General features: G+C 34.9%; 3 protein-coding genes across 4 annotated transcripts; 1 reads left to right on the top strand and 2 right to left on the bottom strand.

The window, feature by feature from the left end:
- Positions 1–4,936: 4,936 nt before the first annotated feature.
- LOC103504148 (protein RKD4) lies at positions 4,937–6,022 on the top strand. The gene is made up of 3 exons (XM_008468620.3): positions 4,937–5,022; positions 5,159–5,594; positions 5,846–6,022. Exons 1-3 carry the CDS (start codon positions 4,937–4,939, stop codon positions 6,020–6,022), a joined length of 699 nt encoding a protein of 232 aa, XP_008466842.2.
- Positions 6,023–6,186: 164 nt separating this feature from the next.
- On the bottom strand, positions 6,187–7,788 carry LOC103504144 (uncharacterized). The gene is made up of 2 exons (XM_008468615.3): positions 6,625–7,788; positions 6,187–6,506 (listed from the first exon to the last, which is right to left on the bottom strand). The coding sequence occupies exons 1-2, from the start codon at positions 7,222–7,224 to the stop codon at positions 6,402–6,404; spliced, it is 705 nt and encodes a 234-aa protein (XP_008466837.1). The 5' UTR covers positions 7,225–7,788; the 3' UTR covers positions 6,187–6,401.
- An 834-nt stretch (positions 7,789–8,622) lies between these two features.
- LOC103504143 (uncharacterized) lies at positions 8,623–13,542 on the bottom strand. Of its 2 annotated transcripts, none has more exons than XM_008468612.3 (5): positions 13,014–13,542; positions 12,766–12,919; positions 10,398–11,638; positions 9,277–10,175; positions 8,623–9,153 (listed from the first exon to the last, which is right to left on the bottom strand). In XM_008468612.3, the coding sequence occupies exons 3-5, from the start codon at positions 11,605–11,607 to the stop codon at positions 8,809–8,811; spliced, it is 2,454 nt and encodes an 817-aa protein (XP_008466834.1). In that variant the 5' UTR covers positions 11,608–11,638; positions 12,766–12,919; positions 13,014–13,542; the 3' UTR covers positions 8,623–8,808. The 2 variants fall into 2 exon arrangements, with proteins under 2 accessions (XP_008466834.1, XP_050942834.1); XM_051086877.1 differs by having other exon boundaries at positions 13,234–13,542.
- Between the last annotated feature and the right edge of the window lie 855 nt (positions 13,543–14,397).

The following is a 14,397-nucleotide window of genomic DNA, read 5'->3' as shown; positions in this document are numbered from 1 at the left end:
ACTATAAAGAAGTCGTGTATTTCGACCAACTACAAGCTCCAACCACTCCCAATAACAGTCAGTAAAGCAAAACTCTCCAGGGACCTTGGTCATAGTACCCCAACGTGTTTGACCTTCAATTAAACGTTGTCCAAGAGTAAGAGCTCTGCCAGAATTAGGAGCCTCATTGTGGATAGAAGATTGCAAGATCCATGCGCTTTTTCCTTCAGACAAAGGTATCTCCACGGATAATCTGGGAAGAACTGAGTTGTTGTCTAAGCGTGGCCAATGGTCTGCAAAAGCGCCAGCCCATGGCTTCTCCATAATGAGACTAAGTCCATCTTCTCTGGGTTGATTTCTGTCAGAAAGTATTACGAGATGTCGAACTCTAGACAAGAATCGTTCCGTGAAGTAAACCATCGTCTGTAAAAGAAAATCATCACAAGCAAGTTAGTGTCGATGACATTGTCTTGGAGCAAAGAGTATATGAAAAAAAAGTTGATGAATCAGCAGGGCGTCATGATAGAGTTGCATCGTCTATCACGAACAAACCCAGACGTCGAGGAATCAGTAGGGCGTCATGATAGAGTTGCATCGTCTATCACGAACAAACCCTAGGCATCAAGGAAGCAGCAGGGCGTCATGATAGAGTTGCATCGTCTATCATGAACAAACCCCAGAAGTTGACGAATCGGGCGTCATGATAGAGTTGCATCGTCTATCACGAACAAACCCCAGGCGTCAAGGAAGCACCAGGGCGTCATGATAGAGTTGCATCATCTATCACGAACAAACCCCAGGTGTCAAGGAAGCAGCAGGACGTCATGATAGAGTTGCATCGTCTATCATGAACAAACCCCAGAAGTTGACGAATCAGTAGGGCGTCATGATAGAGTTGCATCGTCTATCACAAACAAACCCCAGACGTCAAGGAAGCACCAGGGCGTCATGATAGAGTTGCATCGTTTATCACGAACAAACCCTAGGCGTCAAGGAAGCACCAGGGCGTCATGATAGAGTTACATCGTCTATCATGAACAAACCCCAGGAGTTGATGAATCAGTAGAGCGTCATGATAGAGTTGCATCGTCTATCACGAACAAACCCCAGGCGTCGAGGAAGCAGCAGAGCGTCACGATAGAGTTGCATCGTCTATCACGAACAAACCCCAGACGTCGAGGAATCAGTAGGGCGTCATGATAGAGTTGCATCGTTTATCACGAACAAACCCCAGGCGTCGAGGAAGCAGCAGGGCGTCATGATAGAGTTGCATCGTCTATCACGAACAAACCCCAAGCGTCGAGGAATCAGTAGGGCGTCATGATAGAGTTGCATCGTCTATCACGAACAAACCCTAGGCGTCGAAGAAGCAGTAGGGCGTCATGATAGAGTTGCATCGTCTATCACGAACAAACCCTAGGCGTCGAGGAAGCAACAGGGCGTCATGATAGAGTTGCATCGTCTATCATGAACAAACCCCAAAAGTTGACAGTCATAGAAGCAGGGCATTAGATCGTAACTTCATATATACTCACACGGGATCTCCAATTTTTTTTCTTTCTTTAAAAAAAAAGAGAAGAAGAAAAAAAATTCGTTATTAGTAAACAAAAAAAAAATAGAACCAACCTTTGATAGAGCTTCAGATTGGTGAAAAAAATTAAATAAAGGAAAAAAATCTTTCTTTTAGAAAAGGTAAAAATATATATATATATATATATATATGTAGAAAACAAAAAAATAAAAAATAAATAAAAATAAAAAGAAAAGAAAAGAAAAAGAATTATAAATAAATAAATAATAGACTAAAAAAAATATAGCAAACCAAGTGGAAAGTTAACAAAAAAAGGGGGAATAAACTAATTTTAAAACAATAATGATAATAATAGCAATAAACATTTATGAAAAAATAAGAATTAAAAAAGAAAAGAAAATTATAGAAATCATATATAAAAAAAGAGAGATTAACAGAAAAAAGAGAGAGAGAAAAATCTTTCTTTTAGAAATGGTAAAAAAAGAAAAATGTATAAAAAAAATTCAAAAAAAGAAAGGAAAAATAATTATAAATAAATATTATTAAAAAAAAAGAAAGAAAGAAAGAATGCCGCCGCCGCCCCCTTCTTCTCTTCCCTCTCTTTCTTTTTTTTTTTCTCTCCCCACTTCTTCTTCCCCCTTTTTCTATTTTTTTTCTTCTCTTTTTTTTTCTTCTCTTCCTCTCTTTCTTTCTCCTTTCCTCTTTTCTTTTTTCTTCATTCTCCTCTACATCCCTCTTGTATTTTTTCTTCACTCTCTTCTTTGCATCCCATTCTTTTTCTCTCCTTCTTTCAACTTACTCTAAAAATTAAAAAAAAAATGAACGGCGATGCGGACTAACAGAGGCGTGCAGCCGGCAAAAAAAAATAAAATAAGAAACAAAGAAAAACCTTTTTCTTCTTCCTTCCTCTTTGACAATAAATAATGTGAATGTTGTGGCTCTTTGCACCATAGCCTCACGTATTTATAGGGACTAAAAATAAATCATATCTAGAATTGTTCAGATTTAACATTTAAATTGTTGAGATTTAATATTTAAATTGGTGAGATTTAACATTTAAATGGTTGAGATCTTCATCTAAAACATTTAAATTGTTGAGATCTTCATCTAAATCTTAAAAAAGTTTTTTTTTTAAATCTTGGAGAAGTTTGAGATTTTATTTATTTATTTATTTATCTTTTTCTTCTTTTTCTTCCGTTTTCTGGAAAATATGTATCTATATATTCTATACAAATAATAATAATTCAAAAGAGGAAGATATATACATATATATTAAATTAAAAAAAAAAAGAATGATCGTCATTCATATACACATTTTTATCTTTCTTATTATTATTATTATTATTATTATTATTATTATTATTATTATTATTATTATTATTATTATTATTATTATTATTATTATTATTATTATTATTATTATTATTATTATTATTATTATTATTATTATTATTATTATTATTATTATTATTATTATTATTATTATTATTATTATTATTATTATTATTATTATTATTATTATTATTATTATTATTATTATTATTATTATTATTATTATTATTATTATTATTATTATTATTATTATTATTATTATTATTATTATTATTATTATTATTATTATTATTATTATTATTATTATTATTATTATTATTATTATTATTATTATTATTATTATTATTATTTTCTCTTTTTTTTTCTAAATATGTAGAAAATATAATAAAATAAATAAATAAATAAGTACTAATTTTACCTTCCCATTTCTCTTTTACACTAAAAAAAAATTAACATTAGAGTCAACAACAATAATAATAATAATAATAAACAACTTACATCCATGAATTGGCAATATTCCAATTTTATTACTTTTAAGCGTCAATCTTCCAATTACTATTTAAAAATAATAATAATTAATTAATTAATTAATTAAATTCCACATAGTGTTTTAATCACTCATATCTAAATGCATAGGGATTAATTTGACATTTTTGATGGGATCCAAAATCAAGAACAAATCGCTTGTATTTTTTATCTCAGATTATTGTTTTCGAAATTCATCCGCAGATGTACGAATCTCGAGAAGGGGGCATTTGTTAAGTAATAAATTTTGGCCAATTAAATTCCACCACGTCATCACAATAAATATTATGATAATCATAATTTGATTGGGTTTGGATAATTAAGTTTTCTTGTACCTGATCTAATTAAGCCCTAAATATAAATTAAGGCAAGAAATAATTGACCAAGCCCGTCAAACAATTGGGCCCGGACACGAACCCAACAAGCAAATGGGCCCAAGCCCAGAGTGTCAGGTGGGCTCAAGCCCAAACCCAATAAACAAATGGGCCAAGCCTAAGTCCAACAGATAGATAGGCCCAAGCCTAACAAACAAATAAGCCCAAGCCCACTTAAAATCCATAAAATTTCTCTATAAATAGAGACATCTACCATTCATTCAGGGAGACCTTTGATTGAAGAGAAGAATCGAAGCTCTGAAGAATTGAAGACAAAAGCTTCTGAAGACTCTCAAGACGTGCAAGTTATCATCAACCTCGAAATCAACCTTCTGAAAGATCGAAGACTTGGAAGATCAAAATTTCCTTGAATTCCAGAAGATTGAAGCTTGAATTGACTTGTAGTTACAACTTTTTGAAATAGAAGACCACTAAGTTTTAAATTTTACTTTTTGTATCCGAGAGAAAGAATCAAAGGAGTAAATATTAGAGATTGTATCCGCAATACATAAATCAATACAAAGTTCGATTCCACGAATTAAATTTCTCCTGAAATCTCGTGTGAACAGAGACATATAAAAATTTTAAATTAGAAATAAATAGTTTTAGAGACTCTTTTCAAACTTGTTTTTAAGAAAAAGAAAAGCCACATTAAAATAATTTTGGGACCAAATATAAGTTTATGATTAAAGAAAAGAAGAATGGAAAAAGAACCCATACGAAAAAAATCGGTAGAATAGTGAAATAAAAATTACTATATTTTACACCAAAAAAATTAAAAAAAAAAGGTTATACTTTCATAACATTTTATCTTTAGCTTTTAGAAATTATATAATGTATTTACAAATTTCTTCCCCTCTCCTCTCTCATCTACCTTTAAAATCACACTCAGATTAATAATAATTTATTTTAAATTTCTATTTTTATTTTTTTGAAAAGGCATGAAGAGATTTAGAGATAATAGAGATCATATTGATAAGAAAAGAAGATAATGCATTCATGCATGCATCCCTTCTTTTATCAATTGGTAATTGTTTCAACGATTTAATAACATATTTATTATTCCAGTACTCTCTTTGAAATTGTAACTCCCAATTAATTTTTGCACGAACTACTAAATCATCATTCTTTTATATAAATATATATGTAAAGTAATGTCTTTTTTCATACTTCTCCGATGATAATCTCTTCTCCAATGGACTCCAATCCTCAAACCCTTCACAACATTATTCCACAGTTCGACTTTGAATGGCTACACGAAGATCTTTTCCCACTCCACAAGTAAGAACAAAAAAAAAAAAAAAAACAAAAAAAAAACAAACTATATGTTTATTTAGAGAATTGGAGAAAACTTTAGATCGATCTCACAAATGGGGTTTTGCTAAATTTTGTTTTTTTTCTTTGTTTTCTTTCACAGTGAATTAGATGAGCTTCCACCTTTAGATAACGATGAGCTTTTGGATGTGAATTCACGTTCATTATTACCATTCCATTTGGACGATAATGATGTTTTGGAGTTTGACAGTGAATTTTTGTCGAGGGAGTTGGAGATGGTTGAAATCGAAAGAAATGGGTTTTCATCAACTTGGAAAGAAGAAGAAGAAGAAGAAGAAGAAGAAGGTGAAAAGAGGTTGAGATTAATGGGAAATAATAATGGGAATAAGAGGAGAAAAGGTAGTTTTGTGTTGGGATTGGAAGAGATTCGAAAGTACTTTCATATACCAATATCAAAAGCAGCAAAAGAGATGAATGTTGGGTTGACAGTGCTTAAAAGAAGATGTAGACAACTTAATATCATGAGATGGCCTCATAGAAAACATAAGAGCTTGAATTCTCTCATCCAAAATGTGAAGGTATGTGTATCATTTATAAGTTGCCATCCACGTTGGATGTTGTTGGATAAAAATTTGGTTCTCAGTTTTTGGAAAACCTATAAGTACTCACTGATCTACATCCGACTTTTTTGACTTACTATCTACTCTTTACTAATAATTTTTAAAATAAAAAATAGTTTTCGAATAAAACCTTTCCTTTCCATGAACTTTTATTATACATACTTAAGAAAAGTAGATGTAAATGTTGATGAATGTTATTTGTTTGGCAGGAAATGGGGTTAACAAATGAGGTAAAAGGGTTAGAGGAGCACAAGAGGCTACTGGAGGAAATGCCAAATATGGACCTCACCCACACAGTCAAAAGGCTAAGGCAAGCTTGCTTCAAAGCCAATTACAAGAAAAACAGAAGACTTAGGTCCAATAATATTGCTTCTCTTCATCACTAACCATTAATTACTTCTCTAGTCGTTACTGAACAATATAACACATATATCCCTTTATTATTGCAACCAAAAAACTATCAAGAATATAAATAAATAGTCCTTCCTTGCAAAAACAAAATCTTTACTTTTTTGAAATCGTAATTTGTGCAACGAATAGAAGCTAAGTATTTAATTCAAACTTCAAATTTTGATTGAAGATTGATTACAAGGGGAAGACACACTAAAATTGTATTAGATAAAGATATTTACAATGTAAACCGATAGAAGATAGAAGTAGTATAAAGTGACATAGTTGTGAAGTAACGTTTTTAAAATGGAAAAATTATAATATCATGGCCTACCTAGTACCTAGAAAGTCAAGTAATATAATAATGAGTTATATCTAGACTTGTATTTTGTTCTTATATGATGATGGTGAAATGTTTTCCATTTCATCTCCTTTGCGTCTCCAAGAAATAGCTTGCTTCAAGCTCCCATAAATATTTGCCTGTCATCATTTCATAGATATTATGATTTTGACTTTGTTTGATCAAGGAACTCAAAAGAGAGATTTAATTAAAAATTGTGAAAGAAAAAGAAAAATTAGCAATTATAGAAAGACTTACAATAAAGTGCGACTTTGAATTCGGTTTCCTAAAAAAGCTTCTTCTACTCCTAAACCTTGTGATCTTCACCCTTGTTTCTCCGTCGCTACTCCCAACATTACGGTCGCCGCCGCCCGTGACAGCAATTTCAGACCCACTCTTCGGAATCTCCTTATTCTTCCTGAAGCTCATCCACCGTCTAGACCCGACATATTTACCATCCTTCCCCTCTCTCGTACCTGTGGCTGTCGCCGTCGCCGTCGCCCTCACCGTCTCTGCCCAAGTGTCGGGGAACCTAAACGACAAACTGGAAGACAGGTCTCGACCGAAAATGGGTTCGTCCACGGCGGTCGTCGGAGAGGCAAAGTGAGCCACTTTAGCGTCGGCAAACAGCCTCGGCGGCAGATCCAATGATCTTGCACTTTTGGGCTTTGAATTCGGTTCAATAATCCCAAACGGTCTCGGTTTCCCCGGCGCCTCCTCCCACTGAAACGGCACAGAAATTGACGCGTGCAGTGGCGGCGTTACCATCCCCGGTGGCTCCGGCGGCTGTCTTGGCAAAGAAAACAGAGACAGTTTTGGCGGAGTGGAACTCGGATTTTCCCCTGTTACAAACCTCATTCTGGCAAAAATTCAGAAACCCATTTGCAATTGATCGATTAGAAGAAACCTCAGTTGAAGTGAATGATCAGTTACTGTAGAGCTAGGAGAATTTTTATAGAGAGAGAGAGAAAAAAGTGGAAACAGAGTTAGTTCAAGTGGATGCGAATTGTGAGGGGTAACTGCAAAAACGCTCCTAGCGCTTCGTCTTCACGAGAAAATGCCAGAAATTTTCTTACTTTACATTATTAAATCTCAATCTTACATTTAATTATGTATATATTAGAAGGTCCCACAAATTGGAAATTTTGTGTCTCTGATTTTGACGGATTAATGAATGATCCATCAACGGTCTTACTTTTGTCACTTGGGTTTTGTTTGAAAAGTCATACTGATTTTTCCACTTCTGGGAAAACGGTTGAGAAAAGATAGGCTTTTTGATGCTTAGACAAAATAATGGAGCAAAAACAGGGGTGGTTTTAAATGGCTCATGAGATGTGGTCTGTCGGACCATTACTTGTTCATGGTTGCCAAGTCATCTCAAAAAGAAAAACAGAGTGAAATTCATGAAGTGGTTGTGTTGGATTTTTTTCTCTTTTGTTCTTGAATCAATACATCAGTTTAACCTCAATATTTTTATTCTTTTCTTCAAATATTGTAGAAGAAATATTGAGGCCCAGTTTACACTGGGTTTTGTAGATGACTCAAAATTTTGGGGAAAGTTAAATTTGTCCTGCACCAATTTGTTTTTTTCCCTTTGCTTTCGTTAAAATTCGGGTGAAATTACCTAAACAAACTCGTGCATGCAGAAAATTTCTATCTCATCCTCTAGCTCATAGATCACTCTCCTCTCTGACTCACTCGGTCTTTCTCCCTCTCTCGCTTACACTCCCATTCTTTATCACTCTTTTGTTCTCTCGCCACTATGGTTTTGCTAAAGTTGGTTGAATCTGCTCTCCTCTCTCACAGCTGAAGCTGTTGCATGATTTTATCCAAGTTCATGGCGTCGGAGAAGAAGAAGGAGAAAAGACAGAAAAAAAGAGTTTCACCAAAGCTGGTCCGTCGATGAAGTTGTGGTTGCGCCAAAGAAGAAGGCAAGAGTAAAAAAGAAAGAGGGAAATATGAAAAAATCTGTAACTTCGTTGTCCATGACGTTACCGAAATGTCATATTAACACTGTTTTCAAAAAGAAAAAAAGGAAAAAGAGCAGCCGCGCAGAATTTCCAATTTACAAAAAGCAACTTGTTTTAGCTGGCTTTGGGAATAAGAAAGTAAACAGATTGCTCAGACCAACAAAACCAGTGGTGGATGATGATGTTGATGGCTATATATGAACAATCAGTATCGCCCACTTTAAGCATTCATCACCACAAACTCATTAGCTTTCCTGAGAAATTTAAAATGGGAGTAGGATAGGAATTTAAAATGGGAGTAGGATTTTCTCACATGGTTATCATTTCAGGTTGATTTGAGGAAATGTCAACAAACTTATGGAAATTTCATTACACTCGAGGGCCATTCTTACTAATTTCTCTATACAAATCAAGAAATAGGACACACAGAATCATACATGATTATTCAATTTTGTTGAGTAAGGTTTCACAACTATCTACTTAGACAAATCATACCCTCGCACGCCAAGGTTCCTTCTAAATCTCCGATAATTCGAGTTATTCGAACTTCTAGACCTCTTTGAACTTCTTGGAAGAGAGTTCTAATACTACTGGCAAAGCGCGTGACATCAAAGCTACCGGACTTTTGAAGTTCATCAGAAACCTTGGCGAACTCCAGGCTAATCTTGGATTGAATTTCCATCCATTTTTGGCCTGTTAAGACGACGTATCTTTGTAGTTGAAATGTCTGTTCAAGGAAGTTCTCTAGCGCTTTGGTTTTCCCTTTCGTTCTAACTACTTTAGACTCTCCACATTTTACACTTGCTTCATAATCATGCTGCGTATCACAAAAAGAGTATCAGAAAATGAGTTGCAACTGGCTTCATAAGAGACTCGAATACTTGGACATAGAGCAAATGAAGAAAGAATTTACAGAAAAAGACTGTAAATATGAACATACCATCCTTTGGCAGAGTTCATCAGTTTTCTCCTGCAGAGAATTATATCTGCCCACTTGTTTATTCAGCAGTGTCAGAAACAAAAGAAATTCTCTAATGCCAACTTGTCCATTATCCTCATTTTCGGAATTCCGAGCAGTTTCTTGTTTTCCAACGAGCCTCTCAAGTAGAAGAAATTGCTGCTTCAGTCTTTTGATTTTGTAAGACACTCCTAGAGCATGAATATCCATCCTCCATTGAGCACTGTAAGTTCTTCCAAACTGCTGCCCGATCGATGCCAACGATTCGGCATTATCAACTCCCTGTGGAATGTTTGGGCTTGCTTCTTGAATAGGACTGTGACAAGGAATTTCTTTTTCATCTTCAAATTCTGTACCTGGAGATTGTATAGATGGATTTCTGTCCTCAACGGGGTTTGAGGGAGCAGTCTCTTCTCTCTCAACAGCATCCTCCCTTATTGTTCCAACAGAATCTTTATTTCTTTGTTGCTCTTCTCCTGGTTTTATCTTTATAATCTTGACTTCAGACCACGTGCCATTGTTTTCATCTGGCACCCATTTTGGAGATTGGTACCTTTGAGCGTTGAACTGTGATGCCAGTTGGTCTTTCAAGGAAGCTAATTCCTCCTCTCTCTCCATTGACAGAGCTTTTAATTTCATATTCTCATGCCTAAGCTGCAAAATCTCTTGATTCTGCCCAGAAAGATGTGACTGTAGCCGTTTTGACTCGAGTTCCAAGTTGAGCATCTGCCAGTGAAAAACTTCTAATTTTTCATCTTTCACCCCCATTTGCTCTGCAAACGCATCTATTTCTAGGTCATGCCTTTGCTGAAGCATTAATACATATTTTTCTGCCTCAGAGCATACCAACTCTTCCATCTGCTTCACATCAATCATTCTCCCTTCAGAAGTAAAATCCATAGAAGAACCCGGAAAGGATAAAATAAATTCATCAAGTCAGACAGACCTTGAAGTACACATTGTTGTTAAGCTAAACATATGAAAGTATTGAGTAATGCCTGATACGATAGTTGGAAATTACAACCATTAGACATGACCAATGTTGGTTATAATCAACTATATATTAATGCATTTTGCTCTAATAGGAAACTTAAGTTTCTTACCTGAGTCATCATTTCTTTCAGGGGAAAGGCATTCTGATTCAGCAAGGGGAGGGAAATTCTTCGACTCAATGGATTCAGGACGATTGTAATCTATATAAATATCAGTTGGCTTCGATATCGTCTTCCCAGTATTTGAGAAGGCGCTTGTATTTGAAAGCTTGTTCTCAGCAATTGTAGGAACATCGTTTCCTGAATTGGCCTGATTGGATAACATACTTCTCAACGACTGTCTTTCATGTCTTGATTCTGAAATTGTCTTCCACCTTTCAGCTTCTAGTTCTGCTTGCTTCCTCCTAGCTTTGGATAGCTTAACCTCCTTAAGGAGCATTTGCTTCTGTGCTGTATCCAGCTTGGATTTTCTCAGCATTGCCGACAAGATCTTGTCTTTCTGTTCTAAATCCTTGCGCATTTTAACAATCTCGGCTGATAGTTTCTGAACCAACATTACGGACTCCTCCTTTTGCTCTAAAACTGAATCAAGCTCTCCTTTTGAGGCTTCAACTTGCCTAACTGCTCGGGCCATCTCAGCTTCCAGTTGCCTTTGGTTTGAGACCAGCTCGATGAAGGCTGTTTTGTGCTTCCAGAGTTCAGAGGAATGCTCTTGGGCCTCACGTTTAGCAGTTTCTCTCAATTCTTCTACTACATTTTCGGCCTTCGACAGTCTTTCTTCTAAGTCACTTCCCTTTTTAATCTCTTCCTCCAACTGTTTTTCCTTAGACTCTAGTGTCATCTCCATCTCCTTCAACTTTTCATTCAGTTCAGAGATAACTCCTTCCTTCTTTTCGAGTAGTCTTGCATCGTTCATTAAACCTCCAATGTGTTGGCGAAGTTTCTTCCTTTCAATCAACCACCGTTGCTCCTGAGCAGCAAAAATGCAAACAACTTTTTCATTAGCTTTAGCATCTTCATGTCTGATCCTTTTCAACTCTCCTATCTCTCTCTCAGCAGCCTCAAGCTTATGATGAAGATTGGGCTTTTGCCTATCCACCTCCCTCTGAGCACTCCATATTAGCAATCCCAAGAGTTGGGCGCTTCCTTGAAGCATCTTTTCCCGAACTTCAGACCATTTCTCATCTTTGCAGTCGGAGGTTGACAAGAGTCGAAGAGCAAAGAATGCGCAAGAGACACCGAAATACATAGGAGATAAACTATCAATTTTCTCTTCAGAGATGAATGTTCGTAAATTGGAAACCTCTTTCTCATCCATCATTCAAGACTATGGTTCTTCTTCTTGGAATACTCTATGACACAAGAAATAACGGTCAGTAAGTTAAAAACCATCCCATATATGAGAACGGAAACAAAACGTCAACATTTCACATATACATAAGAGACAAAACTGAAAGGCTGAAAAAAGATTTTCAAGGAAGTGAAAGTAAGAAATTGAACAAAGACCAATCAGATAATGATAGATGGAATCGGTTCAATCCCACTGGCACATATAAAAAATCTTACAGAAACAGCACATAAAATCTTACAGAAGAAAGTGAGACAGTCTGAGGGAACATCAAATTTGAAAAACTGAAGTCATCAGTTACGATGGGGGGAAAACAACAAACCAAGGGCAGCAATTCTTACAGGAAATCATGAAGTATCAGATCACAAAATCATAGAATTGTGATATGCAAGATGGATGAAGGCTATAAGCTTATCAACAAGACCATGAAATTCCAAAACCATAGCTGCTTTTACATGTGCTTGAGTCTGAAGAACATGTAAGAAGCCAAACTTAAACAAAATACAAGTCATAGAAAAGAAAAAAGGAAAAAGAAAAAAAGAGAGAATTGTCCCTGGTTTTCGGGGAAAGGACAGAGTGCAATCAACCCCACTTGCCTTTCCCCTTTTCCATCGCCCCCAACCCCATCTCCTCCAATTTTCTCTATCGCAAGTCATGACCCATTGATAAAGCAAACATAAGGTTTTCTGGCTCTTAGTGACAACTACATGTAAACACTGAAGAGAGAAAAGGCAACTTTTATGCATAAAAGAAGTACTCTATAATACTATTCTTTTCCACAGTGGTCTGCCAGCCAGCATAGAACTACACCATATATTGTTCCTTTTCAAGGCATAATGAGAGAACTATTCCAAAAGGCTGCATCTCCAACTTACTTTCAGTTCTTACAAGATGATTATGTCTTTTAACTTCGTACCTTTTGAAGCAGAAAACAAAAGGGTTGCTAGCAATGCACAATGGCAGCAATAAACAATCACAAAACCCAGATGAAAGATACCCACCAAAACCCATTTCATAATTCAGAACTAAAAACCATAAAAAAAAAAAAAAAAAACAAAAAAAACAAAACAAAAAAAAAAACAAAAAAACAAAAAAAAGCAACTCCTCTTTCTCCATGATATCATCAAATACCTTTCAGAGGTTGGAGCATCTTCTTGTTCATAGAGAAGCAATAAATTGTATCAGTTTCAGTTCATACGCAAAATAATGAAGCAACTCAGTCAAGAATCCCTTGGTGGGTCCAGAAGAAATTGACTGTTTGAGTTTCTTCTTCCTTAGGTTCGACCTGTAAAGCAAAAACCAGCATAAGAAAGAGCACAGAAATTGATAAAATCAGAAGTAAAATTTTAAAACGAAAACTCCCCAAGAATCCCAATTACCACGAGCATTTTATAATCCTAAAAAGTTTGAAGATCGGCCCTCGTAATCCGAAACTCGGCAATGCGGGATTTGAAATGGGTCTGGTAGCGACCCACTCTTTGATTGATTTCAAAGCAACCTCATCATGAATTTTCCAGAGATGAAAAAATGGAAGCGAAAGAGGGAAAAAATATAATTGGGTCACAGATTCTTATGAAATTGAAGGCAGAGAAAGCGTACTAAAGAATAAATTATTGAGTCGTTCATGTGACCCACTTGAACTGCGCTGTACTGACATTCTGCTTCTTCTAATCTTAGTTAATAAAAAAGGAAATGGAAAAACAAAAAACCCTTTTGAGTTTCTGCTCATAAATTGGCCTTTGTGGGGTTTGAATTTGATCAAATTTTGTTGCTTTTGATGTTCATCGACTTCAATTTTCAATTTTTTTCAATTGGGTTCTTACTGAAACACAAAAAAAATCTTCATGAATTGGATTTCAGATTTTCCTTTCCTTTTTTCCTTTTTTCCTTTTTAGTCTACTGAGTAGTGATAATTGAGACTATAAATTTATATTTATGACAGTTTTTTAAGATACTCAACCAACTCATCAATCAATCACACTCACACAATTGCAAATTGGAATGGTCTCATTCAATATTGGATCGAAACAATATATTTAAAAACTGGCCTCAAAATACTTATCCACCACATCTCAAATTCTTATTTCTCAACTAACTTACATCCAATACCAAATTTACCGACATCTATAAACTGCTTTTGGAAATATCAGTATCATATTTTAGAGTATTTGTATTAAATTGTGCGTTGAAAAATGCACCACAGGTATTAAATGTACCATAGGTTCTTTCTTTTTCTCTTTTTGGTAGGAAATAAGTATGTGTTCACCATATGTCATGTGAATATTTTTTTCCATCTATCTATACTTGAATTTTGCAATTGAATCAACTGGCTTCTTGGTTGGAGAAAGTCTCTTTTTTCATTGGTGAGGTTAAGGTATGAGGTTGTAAATTAGGAGTTGACTCCTTATGTTCGTTGTTGTCATAATGCTTTGGTGTGTTATATGGCCTAAAGGCTTTGTAGGATTAGAGATGTTGTAGTCTGCTTTAGTTACTTAAAAATGAGAAGAGAAAAAAAGTTGAGTAAATTAGGTATTAGTTATTGTGTTAAAATGTTGAAGGTTCAATTATTTATCTCATAATTGTCAAACTCAAACAATAACGACTTTAAGTTTAAATGTTATTTTAAACTTAAAAAATCTTCCTTTTCTATTAACACAAAGGAGACAGAGAATTGAATTCTTTTTTCTTAGTTTGGGAACATGTGAGAGTTAGAAATTGTTTGATCTTCTAACTTCTTAATCAAGACTTGAAAATATATGTTTT

Source organism: Cucumis melo, chromosome 6 (assembly GCF_025177605.1).
Source record: "Cucumis melo cultivar AY chromosome 6, USDA_Cmelo_AY_1.0, whole genome shotgun sequence".
Taxonomy (NCBI): Eukaryota; Viridiplantae; Streptophyta; class Magnoliopsida; order Cucurbitales; family Cucurbitaceae; genus Cucumis; species Cucumis melo.
The sequence above is the reverse complement of the archived record's forward strand: the minus strand, read 5'-3'. Positions and strand labels throughout refer to the sequence as shown.